We start from the raw sequence: 19,107 nt of genomic DNA, 5'->3' as shown, positions 1-19,107 counted from the left end.
TTTTTTAATATAACCATAACTGAGAAAAAAAGTTTTACCTTCTGAAATACTTTAACACACTGTTATCTATCAAAAAATGAAATAACAACGTGTAGAACATGTCTGCCTCTGCTAAATTACACGTTTGAATTTAAACTTCACATTGGTACATCGTACTGAAATCTGCATTGTTAATCCTGGTTTTTGTAGTATTTCTGTCAGTATGCATTATTAATCCACATTATAATTCATATTTATTTATACTTTTTTATGTAAAAATCATTTTTTAGAGGTGAGTGACTCGATCTATGGTAAATCTAGCAACCCAAGAGAATCTGATATTTCCAGAATTTTTTAACTCAATTTAAAGTTGTTCAATCTGACCACACTGTAGTCTACATTTTTGGCTGCATTGAGGAGTAATACTGGGTGTCCACTGAGAGTGGATAGGGATATTCACTCTCCATTGTAAAAAGGCTTCTTAATGAAGATAATCAGCAAACTGAAAAAGACCAGATTCACACAATTTCTCCATACTGGCCCAGTTTTTAGATCCATTCACTAATCTCTACTCATGTTGCATAGTCTGCCAAAGTGTATGCCACATTTTATTTTGTCATTTATGCATGCTTTTAATGTGTTTTCCATTTATATTCATATTACATTTTATATTCTTAGTTTAACAGAACCCGTCCATCCTCCCCTACTGAATGTTGCCATTTGACCCCATGGAGTAGAAAGGTATTTGAGAACAGCAAGTTTAAGTGTATCTCTGTCCAGATAAAAATTACAATACTCTATCCTTAATATTAACATCTTCTTTTCTAACTCCCTATATTTTTCTATTGATTCCTCTTTTTTTTGGTATAATGTATATGGTTCGGAATCAGGTCAACAAACCTTTAAGGAATTATAATAAACAAAACTGATTATGTAGACCTTAGTAATAATGGGTCCTGTTTTTCATCATATCATAATCATGCAGCATGTGATTTTTAAATACACTCAGCTTTACCCTTTATTGTTCCCAAGCACTTTCAACCAAGATGCTTTTCATTTCTCTGTTCTATATACTGATTTTTCTATCATCTTTTTAATTATGGACCTGGCAGTTTTCTGTATCCAGAATTGCCAGTACAAGTGTAACAAAATCACTTCCCACACTCCGTTTGAGTGCTTTCGTCATATACCGCTTCCTTCAGTCTGAATATAGATATCAGATATTCCAACCGCTGACAACTAATAACTAGATAGTACTCGTTTTGGCCGCTGAACACGAACTGTTTATTTGAACACAGGCACACAGAGATATTCAAACTTCTCATCAGTAGACTGTCCAATCAGCAGGGAGAGCTGTTGGATGAATTCCCTCCCCTCCTCTCTCACAGCTAATCCACATAGACATATACATCCCATAATAGGTTGCTCTCAAGGCAGACAGACACAATAGAACATGGGGGTACAGCCACACCTAACAGTCACACAGCAACCCCGACCCCACCTTAAACCATCTAGCAATGGTCTCTGATGAATGGAGGACTTTATCTTCATATATTCTTGAGGTCAGATTGGGGTTCTCGGTCACCCTGTGCCCCTAATAGATACAGGGTAACTTACATATTGGAGGGTCTGGGGGGCTGGACAAGGAGCTTCCAGTGCTCTCCAAGGTAACCTGGGTTCCACAAGCCCCCCTGCACAAAGTGACTCCCGTCACAACAAGTATATTTTATTGTTTAAGTTACCTAACTATTAAATTCACAGGAATGGGTTTAACCTTCTACATCTATCTAAACTACAGTAATTTGAGCATCACACTGTTACTGTTGAGCTGTATGGACCCTTTCATATTTCTACATAAAGCAGTATAAAGGATATACTTTTCTGCAAAGGGAAATCCACTTTAGTTTATACTTTTTAAGTTTATACAGATTTTCCTAAAGTATAACTAAAGACTGAACTTTTTTTTTTTAGTTTTGGATAGAGTGAAGAGGGATTAGAACATCTGTCAATTTTTTTTGCTGTCTGTGCCCCTTTATTATGCTCATTAGAAGGGATATCTTTAAATGCGGACCCCCTGGTGATAACAAAGGATTTTCTCACTTTGGAGAGATTTCCTCTCACTTCCTATTTTGGCCATGGGGCAGGAAGTTAATGTAAATCTCCCCAGTAGGACACAGTGGCCAAAAAAACCTGACATGGGTTATAACCCTCACATTACTCTATCCATTAAAAAAAAGGTTTGCCTTTTGTTTTATTTTAACCACTTCATCCTTTGATGAAGAGCAGTAAGATGAAAAACAATCAAATGATGGATTGAACAGCAGTTATTCCTGTACCAAAATAGTTATTTGTGGTTGCATTAAATCATTCAATGCTCCATGCTAAAAATAAAATGAAAACCTAACTCTATCTAGCGGCTGTATAAAATATCAGTGCATACAGCTCTCTCCCAAATAATCTTTCAAAGTACAAAATAGTAAAAAAAATCATAATATATAAATATAATATACAAACAATGTGAACCAATATCAATTCATTTTCAAGTCCAAGTCAAGTTAGGGTGTTTAACAACAATATAAGGCTGGTTGAGTTCAATATAGATGCCTCTGTGAAAAAAAAAATATACACAAAAAGTATTCAATCATCAGTGCAACAGTGCACTTCCTCCAGGGTGCTCTTTTATGTGACCATCAACCATAGAGACCCTCTTGTGAAAATAAACTCACCAATTCCAGTTGACCCCCTTAAGAAAAATTAAGCAGGTCAAACAGCGTTGTTTTTAAACCACTTGGGAATGATCCTGTACTTCCTGCTTATGACTTCCAAAGACTCGCTATCATGCACGCAACTCCAGCCATTCAAACGCAGAGCCGGTGATGATATCACAGCACTTTGCTCCACCCAGTGCATTTTGTATTACACAGACTTTGTCAGGAGCTGTCAAACAAATCAGTAAAAATCAGGAAGAGAGGCAGGGATGCAGTTGCCAGCTCTTGCTACTAAGTGGCCACTCGCCAATAATAATTGAAGACCTTTGACAGTTAGCCTGGTTTTGCTACACCTCTGGTGCTGAATAGGCACCACTCTGACTCTACTTACAAGCATAACCACACAGATCAGTAAGTACAAGGAACATTTCCAGTAAAATAACACATCTCTACTACCTAGATCAGTGTTTCTCAACCTTTTTTTTTAGTCAAGGCACCCTTTAAAATTATGGACAGTCTCGAGGCACCCCATTCTAAAATGTAAAAAATTACTCTAATAGTTTTACTTATCTTATCAATTGATAATGTCATTGGTTGTTTGAATGGCGACAGCTACAAGGTCGTGATGGTGCACAATTAAACCTGTGGCTTTGTGTAACTAAAAGGCAGGCTTGATCCACCCCCTGGGTTGTATACAATTCTTGGGCATTTTGTAGGCATTTTGCCAAGGCACCCCTAGAAAAACACGAATAGTTGAAAAAGGAGGACCAAGATAACAGTAATGCCCTGTACACACGGTCGGATTTTCCGATGGAAAATGTGTGATAGGACCTTGTTGTTGGAAATTCCGACCATGTGTGGGCTCCACCACATATTTTCCATCGGAATTTCCGACACACAAAGTTTGAGAGCGTGCTATAAAATTTTCTGACAACAACATCCGTTGTCGGAAATTCCGATCGTATGTACACAAATCCGACGCACAAAGGGCCACACATGCTCAGAATAAATTAAGAGACGAAAGCTATTGGCTACTGCCCTGTTTATAGTCCCGACGTACGTGTTTTACGTCACCGCGTTTAGAACGATCGGATTTTCCGACAACTTTGTGTGACCGTGTGTATGCAAGACAAGTTTGAGCCAACATCCGTCTGAAAAAAATCCATGGATTTTGTTGTCGGAATGTCTGATCAATGTCCGACCGTGTGTACAGGGCATTAGCGTTATCTCTATGGAGGTCTCTATTGTTGATGGATACCTAAAAGATCACCTTGGAGGAGGTTCACTGTTGTACTGAGGACTAGATGGTTGCTTTTTAAGCACAGTTTTTTTACAGATAATTATATATAGCGAACAACTGACTTATATTGATAATGAACACTGACATTTATTTATATGTTCTTTCTGATATTTGTACTTGAAATTTAATTTTTATTGATTCACATTTCTGCATATAATACCTATATATTGTGATTATATAGTATGTGAATGAGACAGCGCTGCATTTAAACAAAATAACAACAAACTATCACAAAATAAGTAAAAGTAAAGGTGCTCAAGAAAAAGTCCATTAGTGACATATAGGTGATAAATCTTCTACTAGCATGCAGGGAGTTTTTTCCTTGCTTCAAAACAACTTCCACACCAATAGTGCGCCCGCCACCACGTGCAATGCTCACTCACCTCCTTATAAGACCCTGCAAGGGGTCAAACACACCTTGCACACAGTGGAACTCTCCCTTCAGGGATACTCCAAACTGGTCCTTGACAATTTCTGTCTCAGGGAACAGATAATAATCTACAACAGATGTAGTTTCCTTCCACTATGCTGTTTCAAACTTGACTCCACATTGGCTGCCGGTAGTTCGACAGTACCATAGAAGAAAACAAAAGTGCCTCCAAAAGTGCAGTATCAGGGGGATTAAAAACAGAACCTCACTACTCCAGCTAATATTCAACTCACATTTATTTAAATATTTAGTTTAAAAAATGTAAAGCATTGATACAGACTCCATAGGACAAATCTCACTTGTCGCGAAAGGTTCCACCACCAGGCTCCACCTCTCATACATATTGTGAATGTTGCAAAATTTTTGTAATATTTTGCATTGCACAGTACGCATATGCGGTCACATACAGCACCTGATTTGAGTCACCTCAAAATTTTATGGAAAAAAGGCAAATATATTGGGCCATCATCTAATGCTGAGTAAGGCTATTTGTGTTAATGAAAAATAGTTAAAAATAAACAAAATCTTTATCAATGTGAGTATGGCATATGCAGGGAACACCTGCCCATCAATATACTACACCATTGCTCCTTACAGAATAATCAAAATAGTTTCTAAGAGAGCAGTAAGATCACTACATGGTCATTGTCCAGGGGTCTATTGTAATTCAAGGAAGAAGTCAGCAACAAAACCTAGCCTTTTCCCCTTAAGCACGCAGCAAACTTTCTCCCACCGAGTTACCTAGGAAACAAAGTCTTTTGTGCCTGTAGTTTGTATGAGCTATTCATGTCTGCTGGAATTGAACACAAAAGCTGCAGATGAAGGAAGAAAGTAGTAAAAGTTGTATGATTTTCTGCAGAGATATATTAAAAAATCCCATTTCATGTGGCATTTAAATTATATGGCCAGGAAACACTGGAAAGGTAAGTGTCACTCCATACTATTTTAATATTCTTAAGAGTCTGAAGTCTGTAAACTAAGAACAGATGGGAACTAGCATTAGTGAGCAACAACATTCAATGGAAAGAATATCTAATGCAGAATAGTTAACATAACAGAGGGCAGCGTATATTTGGTGATTAACTTAAAAGTCTAAAAAAAACTTGTAAAAAATTGAGATTCTAGAATTTAGGCATGTACTGTTAGACCAAGTTTTTTCAGATCTAGTTTTTTTTTCTTTACAGTGTGAGTAAAATATATTATTTCATACATTTCATTATCATGTTCTATCTCTATTTCTAATCCTTTTCTTCTGCAAGAGTTCATAGAAGATTAACCTCTACTTTTACTCTTCTTTGACTGTTTCTATTCTATTTTTGGTGGTTTGTTATTAACCATTTTTTCCATTTGAAGTGTTAACATTAAGTGCCTCTGTTACTATCCCAATGTATGTGGAGTAGAAATCTTTCCTTCTTATTGTTTTAGTTCCTCGCTGACAAAACAAATATGGATTAAATACATTCCTGGTGAGCTTGCAAGCTTCTATAAGGCAATACTAATGTATGCAAATTTTACAGGCTCATCCACCTCAGGATGAAGATGAAATGGTTTTAGGACAAAGGCCAAAAAATCCAATTCCTAATGTTCCATCAACACTGGATAAACAAACCAACTGGAATAAAGCATTGCCTCTGCCCACCCCTGAGGAGAAGATGAAACAGGAGTCCCAAGTGGTTACATCATGCATTATCCCCATCAATGTTTCAGGTACAGTACCTAAATTATATTTTTTATAGAAGTAAACAAATGACAGGTTTTAAACATGCAATTACCATATAATGTAACAATAAGACATTCATTATATGTAAATATGATAAGACAGCAAGAAATAGGTCTTTCTTTTCCAAGAAAACCAGTGGCTCTTATATACTCTTTTGCTCACAAACTGTCCACGTGCTGTAATCATTACAAACTTTTTGTTTTTGTGGTACCCAGATATTTGATTCAGTGAAATATTAACCACTTAAAGACCAGGCCTCTTTTTCCAACTCGGTGTTTACAAGTTAAAAACACGTTTTTTTTGCTAGAAAATTACTTAAACCCCCCAAACATTATACATTTTTTTTCTAACACACTAGAGAATAAAATGGTGGTCATTGCAATACTTTTTGTCACACCACATTTGCGCAGTGGTCTTACAAGCGCACTTTTTAGGGGGAAAAAAATCACTTTTTTTTTTAATAAAAAAATAAGACAACAGTAAAGTTAGCCCAATTTTTTTTTATATTGTGAAAGATAATGTTACGCCGAGTAAATTGATACCCAACATCTCACGCTTCAAAATTGCGCCTGCTCGTGGAATGGCGTCAAACTTTTACCCTTAAAAATCTCCATAGGCGACATTTAAAAAATTCTACAGGTTGCATGTTTTGAGTTACAGAGGAAGTCTAGGGCTAGAATTATTGCTCTCACTCTAACGATGGCGGCGATACCTCACATGTGTGGTTTGACCACCGTTTTCATATGCGGGCGCTACTCACGTATGTGTTCGCTTCTGCGCGCAAGCTCGTCAGGACGGGGCGCTTTAAAAAAATTTTGTTTTTTTCTTATTTTTTTTATTTGATTTTATTTATTTTTATTTATTTTTATTTATTTTTTCTACTGAATGCACCCTAGATGGTTGCCTCAACATTTGCCCCAATGGCAGATAGAGCACTCTGAGTTCCTAGGAAGTAATTTTATTATTATTAAAAATATATTATTTAAAAACATCTAATTTGAGAGATTTTTACATTTAGCATGTAGCCTGAGTAGCCAGCAGCAAATTACACATATTATGCATGTTGTATTAATATTAATTTTGATAATCCAGTAGCTATTGATTTGCAAGGCAGTGGTGTCACTAGTTTGTAAACCGATTGGATGTATTCCTATCACACTTGGATAAATGATGGGCACACTTTGTACAAGACTTGTTTTCCTTTAAGGCCCCTTTCACACAGGGCTCGTTCGTTTTGACAGACTCCGCTTGCTCAGCAGGGATCAATCCGCTGATCCCCGCTGAGCAGGCAGATGACAGGTCCGTCTCCGCTCACTGTGCGTTGATGGACCTGTCAGAGCCACGCTGTTCTCTATGGGGAAATCGGATGAAAACAGATCCTTCTGTCCGTATTCCTCCAATTCCACCTGGGCCTATCCGCCAAACGGATGGAAAATAGGGTCTCCATCTGTCTGGATTTGGCAGACCGGATCGGATGGGATAGCAGCGGATGTCAGCGGACATGTCACAGCTGACATCCATCTCTCCATAGAGGTGAATGGAGCGTCCGATCAGGTCCCCCTGAAAAAACGGACAGGCAGACCTGAACGGACAGCATGTGTGAAAGGGGCCTAACTGTACAAAAAATAAATTCGTATCCAACCATGAATCACATTTTAAATGCTATTTTAATGATATATAAAGCATTTTGGTTAACAAAAGAACACAAACCAACCAATAACTCTTACTGTATGTTTTCAGTTTGTTTCAAAATGTTATATTAGCTAAGGGTTGTGGTGTTTACCAGCAATTTTTCTGGATCTGTCTATGGAACAAAAGCAGTGTTTGAAATGAGACAGAATAGAAGTTAGTTTAGAAAATCATCTGATCATCACATGGAAAGTCACTGCAGAATGGTGTACTTTTGTATGTCAGAATCACTGACTGAAAATGTTGTCTGGTTCTGTAGGAAAACTATTTTGTCTTCCAATGACTCTTTGAAGGTAGGGAATATCTTGTTCATATATCACTGTCTAGTTTCCTAATATTAATACATAATTCATTTAATGAGCTGGTAAAGTGCTAATATCCATTAAAATAACAATTCACGTGTGTTTGTTAAGCTTTACATAATGTCACTTTAATGCAAATATTACAATATTTTGCCATGTCTCAAAATATGTTTTTGTATTGTAATGAGCATTATAATGGGAACAGGAATTTTAATGGCTTTGGTTACTGAACAATACAAACAATTCTGTAACATCACACTTGCAGGATAGCAGCTGTAATTTGTGTGTTTTTTTTATTGCCACATCCATAAATAACATTGGTTTCATGCTAATAGTACTTTTAATATGATAGTTTATAATTGCAAAACAAAAAATAACTTTAATAAATGATTGAAGGAATAAATGAATGAAAGCAACTAAATACATACAGAAAACAAAGTACTTATTACCTTTTTATCCCTTGATTGGTTATGCATTTTCTTTGCATGTTGCAACTGTAGACACAGCTGTGTCTGTGGAATGCTGATTCACCCTAAGAGCTTTTAGTGCCAGTTCACACATGTGCGCTCCGAATTCACAGCGAATTCTATTCCACACTGCATTCAAAACCCCCTTTCAAGTGAACCGCTGTGTGTGTGTGTGTGTTGAGTTAACGACACCCCGAAATCGGTTTGCAAAATGCAGTGCGATTTGCAGAATCGGATCTCATGGGTGTGAAAAGGGTCCTGCACAATTTTGGTTCGGATTCGGTACAATTTGAGCTATACAGACTAATGGCTCAAATCACACTGCTGAAGAATCGCATGTAATTTGAACAGGAATACGGTGCAATTCCTGTTTAAAATCGCACGCAGTTCCCGCACCGCATATTGTGCACTTAAAAAGCATTTCAAAGACAGCAATGGCTCTCCTGTTTTCACATAGCCTCATGCAAGGTTTGAGCATTTCACGATTGGAACCAAAGATATTTTTACTGTCTATGCAAAAGGGAACAAGCTAAATAATTATGCCATTTAGAAACTATTTTAGTGCCATTCTTTACAGCAACAAATATATTAGAAAATCAAAACCTATAAAATATTATATTAGCATTTTGAAAAACAAAAAAAACCTTTCTGTCTACAATATATAAAAAATGAGTACACATGAATGTTTCTTAATAGATAACTGCACATTTTTTGACAATAGTAATAATGTGCTTTGGGTTGGCATCTATGAATACTGTCAGCCTTATTTAATGAGCAGAATCAATTCAAATTAACAGACAGGGAAAAGTACTTGTGCCTGGAGGGACCAACTAGGTTTCTTCTGTCATAAAAAAATCCTACCATCAGCAGGTTTTTATTTTAGAGTTTAATTTTGCTTTAAAGTAAGATTGTGATTGATTGTGGGGGGATACTGCATTTAGGAATTAGCACCTAAAACCATAAACTCTTGTTGAATAATGTCATGTGTGACTAAATGTTCAAAAATGTTGGGAAGATTTACGCAAGTTACACTGGCTCGGTCGGAAGATTCTGAGAACAGCAAAAAATGAACAAGGTAAACCTGAAAACCTACCTTAGCCTATGATGTGGAAAACCTTCACACTTGAATGAAAGTAAAACGTTCTTGACCTCTGGCTTTCTTGTTCTGAAACAAACCAAGCTGCACCAAGTTAGTAGTAACAGTTTAGAGGCTAACTGTAAATAGCTGATCAGTGCACTTGCAAACCAAGGACCCGTAATGTTGGTAACCATTTTTGATCTCACCATACAGAAGTACAAATATCCTTTGAAGTCACATAGAGTAGATTATTTGAAATGGCAACAGACACAGTGTTAAAAAACCACTTAAATTATGAAATCTACCCATATTATAGACCTAGCAATATTACATGTTATACAAAATTTTAAGAAGAGCCACACTGAACTATATTTGTATTGTTTTAAGGATATTTAGTGGACAGAAGTACATTAGTATATGCTTGGAAATATTTTCAGCTGCTTCCATAGCCCAGTGAAAGCATTCAAAGCGCAGTAACTTTTAGCAGGTCATCAGATATCAGATTTATATATCATCTGCTTAAACACTATTTATGTTTTAACACCATGGGGTTGATTTACTAAAGGCAAATAGATTATGCACTTTGGAAAGTACAGTTACACTCTGCAAGAGCAGTTGCTTTAGAGCTTAGTAAATGAGGGGAAGCTCTGCTGACTTTCATCATCCATTCATGTGCAAGCAAAAATGCAGTACTCTTTATTTTCCTTGCATGTGATTGGTTATTCTTCGTAAAGTGAAGCTTTACTTCATTTACTAAGCTCTGGAGCAACTGCACTTGCAGCGTGTAACTGCACTTTGCAAAGTGCACAGTCTATTTGTCTTTAGTAAAGCAATCCCTATGTGTTACTTTAATGGACATGTTCTCCTGACCTTATTAAATACTCCCACTGCAGCTTTCCATTTAGCAAGATGCAATGAATTATTGTCTTTCTTCTTATGTAAACATGATATGTATAGCTAGAAAAGAGTAAACCTAATTAAATGTAAAATATAGTTAACGATGTATAAATTTGGACAGTTTAATTTTGATTTAAAATAGGGTAATAAAACCAAAGCGAGAATTAACAAGGCTGATGTATCTATTTCCAGGTGTTGGTTTTGATAGAGAAGCAAGCATACGTTGCTCCCTAGTTCATTCACAATCTGTTCTGCAGAGGAGACGGAAATTGAGGAGAAGAAAAACCATATCAGGAATTCCCAGAAGAGTGCAACAAGAGATAGGTTTGGCTCTTCATTTAGCATATATCAATTTAATGTTATAGCTACTACATTGCTGCCAAGTTTGGAGCTATTTAAAGTTGTCATCATCTACTAGACAAGTGGTTAAGTCATGTTATTATGTGTACCTCCCTAAAGAATTCAAATCCATTGCAATGGAGGATGAATTATGAAGTGGATTGCCCGAGATCTTTACAGGCCTACTGAAAATAAGGAAGCCAAGACTGTTCCTTGTGTCCAGTCATGTTTGAACAAACCAAGGTTCCTTTTGGTTTAGCTAGTCCGATTTAAGCTAATAGAAACAGCTCACAGTCCAGACCTCATCAGAACTACTTCTTACAGAAGTATTTTTTTTGGAAAACAGCACTTGTGTTGTGTCAAATAAACCATTTTAAAATGTTATATTTGTAAACGTTGAACCCCTTTGTGCTGGCACCTCCCGCCCTTTAAGGGATTTCAGATGCCGGTGGGGGGGGGGGGTTTGTGATCACCTTAGATTGTAAACTACTTGAGGGTAGGGACTGATGTGAATGTACAATATATGTAAAGCACTGCGTAAATTGACAGCGCTATAGAAGTACCTGAAGTACATGATCAGAAAGCTCCTGATCGACAGAAGCAATCGGGAGCTTTCCGTTAGCCGCCAGTAACTGTGCAAGGAGCGAGGTACGAGGAAGCGGATACACTGACAGCTCTGCAGGAGACCTGCATGGCATCAGCGATCTGCTGATTGCTGGTACAATGCTTTACAGGCTCCTGTAACAAAAAGTAATAAATGCACATTTTTTTACCTGCAAAAAATTAGCATTTTTTTTAAGTTAATTTATCCTTTAAGCTCTGTAAATAACAGGTTTTTCTGGAAAAAAAATAATTAAGATTAGCCTAGAAAACATGTTAAAAGATACTTGTAACGCCACCTTCTGGAGGAAAATAATAAATATCTATATGTACTATTTTATATTTAACAGCTTGCTGACCTGCCACAGTACATTTACTGCGGCAGGTCAGCTCATACAGGCACAATCACTTACCTGCATCTTTCTTCTGGGTCCGCTTGCACATGCGTGTGCACCCAGAAGCTTGAGTTGTCATTCGTTGTAGCACAAGCCAATCAGTGGGTTCCAGCCATTGATTTATGGCTGCTGCCCACAGGTCGGCTGAGGAAATGACAAAACAGAAAGCACAGAAAGCAGCGATGTGCCATTTTTTCCCCTGCAAAGTACATTGCTTAGTAAAAACAGCACACAGTACACACATTAACACTTGTTTGGCACACAGTTAACCCCTTGATGTTAACCCCTTCCCAGCCAGTGTCATTAGTACAGTGTCAGTGTACATTATTAGCACTGATCACTGTATTAGTGTCACTGAAGATGTCAATGGCAGTTCCCGCAAAGTGTCAGTTAGTGTCAGATTGTCTGCCACACTATCACAGTCCCACTAAGTCGCTGATCACCACCATTACTAGTATAAATAGTATTCAAAAAATAGACGTTCCAGTATCTATACCATAATTCGTAGACACTATAACTTTCACACAAACCAATCAATATAAACTTATTGGGATTATTTTTACCAAAGACATGTAACAGAATACATGTTGGCCTACATTTATGAAGACATTTTTTTATTGGAAATGTTTTACAGCAGAAAGTAGAAACTATCGGGCATTTTTTTGTCAAGCTTTTCTGTCTTTTTTCATTTATATCGTAAAAAATAAAAAACATAGTGGTGATCAAATATCACTAAAAGAAAGCTTTATTTGTGTGAAAAAAATTATATAGATTTAGTTTGGGTAGAGCTTTGCATGACCGCCTAAATACCAATTAAAATAGTGCAGTGCCGAATAGCAAAAAATCTCCAGAGCTCAAGTGGTTAACTGGCCAAAAATGGGAAAAAAATGTCCTGAACATAATAAAGAAATAAAAATATATTAAACACTGTACAATTCATAGAATGATAAACCTGCTTGATCCTTACATTTTCTGAACAAGAAAAAAAAAATGCCAGCCATATGATTATTTTCTTTAGTACTATAATGGTTTAATTGCCATCAGCTGGAGTACTTTCTAGCAAAACTAGATACTTTAAGGCTGTAATTTAATAATAATGACTGAAGTTTATTTTTATTTATTTATTGTAGATTCAGATGAGTCTCCTGTAGCACGGGAGCGGAATGTTATAGTTCATAACAACCCTGAGCTTGCAAACTCTTCAAATAGAAGATCTGGAACCAGAGATACAGAGTGCCAAACAGAGGATATTCTTATTGCTGCTCCATCAAGGAGAAGAATTAGAGCTCAGAGGGGCCAAGGAGTGGCAGCATCACTCTCACATTCTGCAGGAAACATTGCAGCTTTGACTGAGAGTGGTGACCAAATATTCACTGCAACAGTGTCCAATCGAATTCGTTCACGTAGTCTTCCCAGAGAAAGTGCTAGAACAAGTAATGATCATGATAGAAGTGCACAATCTTCTGGTTATAAAGATGATTGCTATATAACCAGCTCAGAGAGGACATTAAAGAAGAAAGACGACCATTTTAACAGTGAAGATTCCCCAGAACACCAACTTCTGGGGTTATCATATTCTCACCATAGCCCTGAGCTGAATGAAAGGGGGAGATCAAGGCTATCAAGAATGGTTGATTCGGGCAGCTGTGACATTTCATCAAATTCTGACACGTTTGGAAGCCCTGTTCACTCTATTTCCACTACAGGAGTTTTACTGAGCACACACATAGATCAGAAAGATGATCATCAGTCATCCAGCGGAAACTGGAGTGGAAGTAGTTCCACATGTCCATCCCAGACTTCAGAAACGATACCTCCAGCAGCATCCCCTCCACTAACTGGCTCTTCACATTGTGATTCTGAATTATCTTTAAATACTGCTGCCAATGCGGGTGAAGACTCAAATGTATTTAGCATGGAACAATATAATGATGACCACTTAGACTGCCTTAGAGGACACAGGGCAAGCTCATTTACATCAACTGTTGCAGATCTGCTTGATGACCCAAACAGCAACACAAGTGACAGTGAATGGAATTATCTTCACCATCACCATGATGCTTCATGTCGTCCAGATTTCAGCCCGCAGCACTTAAAGGGAGATGGTTTAGGTTGTCCAAGTTTTACCAGTCTTGGAACATATGATAGTTTTCTTGAAAAGCCTGCCTCAGAGAAAGCAGACACAGGATCTCATTATTCTGTAGACACTGAAGGATATTACACCTCCATGCATTTTGACTGTGGTCTTAATGGTAATAGGAGTTATATATGTAACTATGCACCGTCAGGGACTGAGAATGAACAGGACACTGGAATTTCATCCATGAGTACAGACAGTGTTTGGCAACATTATGTGGATCACAGTAAACAAGGAATACAGAATATGTCATTGAAAAAACCAAAGGCAAAGCCTCCACCACCAAAACGATGCTCATCTTTGAAAAATTCTGACAACTACACAGATGTTCTTGAGAAGAAAGAACCAAAGATTACCAGCACACAACAAGTGCTTCACACCTCCAGGGAAATGAAATTGCCACTTGAGACTTCAAATGCACCCTCTAGAGTGGAAAATCTGTCTCCACCAAATCAACAGGAGGTTGCTTGGGTCAATCAGGATGACCATGATGAAAAAAATACATCATTTATTAACCCAGACACTGCAACTTTTAAAGATGAGGGAAGTGAACAGCCTCACTATGCAGATCTATGGCTCCTTAATGACTTGAAATCAAGTGATCCTTATAGGTCTTTATCAAATTCAAGCACTGCTACAGGTACAACCGTCATAGAATGCATCAAGTCTCCAGAAAGTTCAGAATCACAAAATTCACAACCTGAATCCAGAGCCACCACTCCTTCTCTTCCCTCAGTTGAGAATGAATTTAAATTAGCCTCACCAGAAAAATTGGCAGGGTTGGCATCACCATCAAGTGGCTATTCTAGCCAGTCAGAAACACCTACTTCATCTTTCCCTATACCATTTTTCTCTGGACCATTGTCACCTGGGGGTGGTAGGAGAAAACCAAAAGTTCCAGAAAGGAAGTCCTCTTTACAGCATCCTTCAAGGTCTGGCAATGTTTTCTTAAGTAAAGAACTAGAACTTCCAACTATACCTCCTAGTCATCTTGACCTAAGTGCTCTTCATGTGTTACATAGACCATTGCCATACAGACCACAGGTAACAGCTTTCAGTCATACCAATCAAAATGTGTCAGAGGATGAACTGAATCCAAATTCTTCTCCAGCCCTTGCCATAACACCTTCAGTGCTAAAATCTGTACATCTGAGATCTGTCAACAAGCATCACAGGGACTCTAGGCATAAAGAAAGCACTAACATCTTATGTACCCAGGATCCTACAATAATTGTGGATACATATCCCCATGAGAAAACACCTGTATTAGCACCTAAGAAATCAATAATACGCCAGTTCTCCACTGAAGAAGCAATGCTTCCCTACATTGATGCATCGCCAGTTGACACAAGTCCCGAAGCGTTTTTTCAAGCAACTGCCCTTTTTACTGGACATGGTTTATACAAACCTGAAATGCCACCACTTTTGATCACTAGAACTAAAAAAGATGAAGCAGAGAAACACCATAAATATCGACCTGAGGAAATAATAGAAGAAACTATTTTCACAGCAAACCCAGAAACAATAACAAAGTATGTGCAAGATTACTCTGTAGACAGCAGTGATATTGCAAATGATCAAAAGAGTCAGACTAAAGGGGAAGGGCAAATTAAAGCAGAGTATGTGTTACAAGTAAAGTGTGGCCCATTTACCATAAAAGAACCTGTTAAAGGAATCAACACTGGATTTGATGTGCAAGACAATATTTCTGATGTATCTCAGTTGTCCAGTGAACCTGTCTTAAGCAACAGTGACAAAGTGCCTGGAAATACTCTACGCTTTGAATCAGAAATATCCACTTTAAATCCACTCAGTGACGATTGTCCAGAGCAGGAATTTGAAACCGTATCAGGTATTCCAACCAAAAGTGCCTCAGAAGATAGCAGGTCAGAAGATACATCAGAAAGCTTGGATGACGCCTCCTGGAAAGGTTAATTTACAACATATGTGCTTCTTGTCAATGCCATTGTATTGTCATTGGGAACATTATTTGAGATATATATCTAGATATCGATATTTATATATATAAATATCTCTCTCTCTCTCTCTCTCTCTCTCTCTCTATATATATATATATATATATATATATATATAGATATAGATATCTATAGTTATATAGCTATAGATATCTATATCTATATATATATATATATATATATATATATATAGATAGAGAGAGAGAGAGAGAGAGAGAGGGAGAGACATATTTTATTTTTTTTAAATATTAGATAATATATTAGAATATCTTTTTTTAGTTTTAGTGCAGGTGCAGTTTTGTTTTTTGTTTTCCCATGAAATAGTTTATTTACCAATATATATCAAACAAAATTTAAATTCTGATTCAGATATAAAATGCTCTATCAATTCACTGTATGTAGTGGTATTAATCTACATTTATAGCAGTCATCACTGTAAACAGTATTCTACAGCAAATAGTATACTATTTCTAGATTCTAAGATCATGTATTTAAGAGTCGAAGACAATGTTGCTTTCCTTAATACATTCAAATCCTTAAAGTATAACTGATGTATGCAATCTTTTCTCATTTTCTGTAGATTCCTCAGTAAGCGAGGATTCTCTGATATCACCAATGAGTGAGGATTCCCAGGCAGACAACGATGATGTCTTTGTGTCACCTAACAGGCCCCGTACTACTGAAGATCTTTTTGCAGCTATTCACAGGTGAATTAGTTCATTAGTAAATTGCCACTGATCTTTAATTTACTATGCATGATTCAGTAAATTTGCAATGTATTTTTAAAAGTGTTAATTAGTTAGCGTGACCCCTAAATTAAAAATTAATGAGGGAAAATTTCAGAGCAAAACCACATACATGTATAGATGAATGAAATAAAAAATATAATGAATGAATAAGATGGAGATTGTAATTAATTATCAATTACATGCTGATCAATCATGTGGCAGAATGCTTTTAAGTTTGCCTGTTTTCAGTGCTGACACCTTGAAACAATAAACCCTTAAAGACAAAGAAGCTGCTTTCACAACTGCCTAAAAATACTATGCTTGGAATACTGAACTCTACTCTTAATTATCTATGAATATTTCACCTCTCTTTGGCTTTTTAAATAGAGGTAGTCCCCCTCAAATGTCAGTGAAAACTTTTCTCAGTCAGTAACAGCAGCCAATTGGCAGGGACCCACTGTTAGAATGCAACGTCTCAGTGTGTGTGTGTGTGGGGGGGGGGGGGGGGGGCGGGGGGGCATGTGGGATTTCTCCATCCACCTCATTTGTGTGGATGGAGAGATATGGTGTTTTTTTGTTTTCTTTTTTGTTCAGCTCACAAGCTGAAAAAAAAAAAACTACCTGTCTATGGCTAACTTAAGGCTAAGGGGGAGTTGTTTGGTGTTGTTGCATGTTTTAGGATGTTTTAATGTTGTAGGGAGGGTTACTTCTATTTTATCATATATGTTATACATATTCATATTTCCCAGCTTGGCAGTATTTTCTTATTAGTGCAGTGGTTTGGGCTCTTTGTCTTTAATGTTAGTTGCCCCTTGCCCAGCACAGTGCTTCCAATGATTTTTGAGGCCTTGCCAGTACTTCTGATTTAGTATATATGTAGTATAGTGCCTTGAAAAAGTATTCACACCCTTTGACATTTTCCACATTTTGCCATGTTACAACCAAAACGTAAATGTATTTTATTGGAATTTTATGTGATAAACCAACACAAAGTGGCACATGTAAAGCGGAAGGTATATTATAAATGTTTTTTTATTTTTTTTTTACAAATAAATATGTGAAAAGTGTGGGGTGCATTTGTATTCAGCCCCCCTGAGTCAATACTTTGTAGAATCACCTTTCGCTGTAATTACAGGTGCAAGTCTTTTTTGGGATGTCTCTTCCAGCTTTGCATATCTAGAGAGTGACATTTTTTCCCATTCTTCTTTGCAAAATAGCTCTGTCATATTGGATGGAGAGCATCTGTGAACAGCAATTTTCAAGTCTTGCCATAGATTCTCAGTTGGATTTAGGTCTGGACTTTGAATGTGCCATTCTAACACATGAATATGCTTTGATCTAAACCATTCCATTGTAGCTCTATCTGTATGTTTAGGGTCGTTGTCCTGCTGGAAGGTGAAACTCTTCCCCTGTCTCAAGTCTTTTGCAGACTCTAACAGGTTTTCTTCTAAGATTGCCTTGTATTTGGCTCCATTCATCTTCCCATCAACTCTGACCAGCTTCCCTGTCCCTGCTGAAGAAAAGCATCCCCACAAGATGATCCTGCCACCATGATGTTTCATGGTGGGTATGGTGTGTTCAGGGTGATGTGCAGTGTTAGTTTTCCTCCACACATAGTGTTTTGCTTTTAGGCCAAAAAGTTCCATTTTGGTCTCATCTGACCAGAGCACCTTCTTCCACATGTTTGCTGTGTCCCCCATGTGGCTTCTTGCAAACTGCAAATGGACTTCTTATGGTTTCTTTCAACATTGGCTTTCTTCTTGCTACTCTTCCATAAAGGCCAGATTTGTGGAGTGCATGACTAATAGCTGTCCTGTAAACAGATTCTCCCATCTGAGCTGTGGATCTCTGCAGCTCCTCCACAGTAACCATGGGCCACTTGGCTGCTTCTCTGATTAATGCTCTCCTTGCCCGGCCTGTCAGTTTAGGTGGATGGCCATGTCTTGGTAGGTTTGCAGTTGTGCCATACTTTTTATATTTTTGGATAATGGATTGAACAGTCCTCCGTGAGATGTTCTAAGCTTGGGATATTTGTTTTATAATCTGACCCTGCTTTAAACTTCTTCACAACTTTATCCCTGACCTGTCTGGTGTGTTCCTTGGCCTTCATGATGCTGTTTTCTCACTAAGGTTCTCTAACAAACCTCTGAATGCTTCACAGAACAGCTGTATTTATACTGAGATTAAATTACACACAGGTAGACTCTATTTACTAGTTAGGTGACTTCTGAAGGCAATTGGTTCCACTAGAATTTAGTTAGTTATCAGAGTAAAGGGGGCTGAATACAAATGCATGTCAAACTTTTTAGATATTTGTTTTTCATGTATAATTTTCCTTCCACTTCACAATTATGTACCACTT

General features: G+C 37.4%; 1 protein-coding gene across 4 annotated transcripts in view; it reads left to right on the top strand.

Moving 5' to 3' along the window:
- The window catches only part of NHS (NHS actin remodeling regulator), a 263,463-nt gene that overhangs the window by 233,151 nt on the left and 11,205 nt on the right, over positions 1-19,107 (top strand). For 2 of the 4 annotated variants that reach the window (XM_073615177.1, XM_073615179.1), the window contains exons 4-8: positions 658-720; positions 5,935-6,124; positions 10,763-10,894; positions 13,035-15,971; positions 16,598-16,724. In XM_073615177.1, the coding sequence (XP_073471278.1) occupies positions 658-720; positions 5,935-6,124; positions 10,763-10,894; positions 13,035-15,971; positions 16,598-16,724 (3,449 nt within the window). Of the gene's footprint in view, positions 1-657; positions 721-5,189; positions 5,341-5,934; positions 6,125-10,762; positions 10,895-13,034; positions 15,972-16,597; positions 16,725-19,107 lie in introns of those variants that run through there. The other 2 variants (XM_073615180.1, XM_073615178.1) reach the window with 2 other exon arrangements.

The sequence above is a fragment of the Aquarana catesbeiana genome, linkage group LG02, assembly GCF_042186555.1.
Source record: "Aquarana catesbeiana isolate 2022-GZ linkage group LG02, ASM4218655v1, whole genome shotgun sequence".
Classification (NCBI taxonomy): domain Eukaryota; kingdom Metazoa; phylum Chordata; class Amphibia; order Anura; family Ranidae; genus Aquarana; species Aquarana catesbeiana.
Note: the sequence above shows the minus strand (reverse complement) of the source record. Positions and strands in the feature narration are given on the sequence as shown.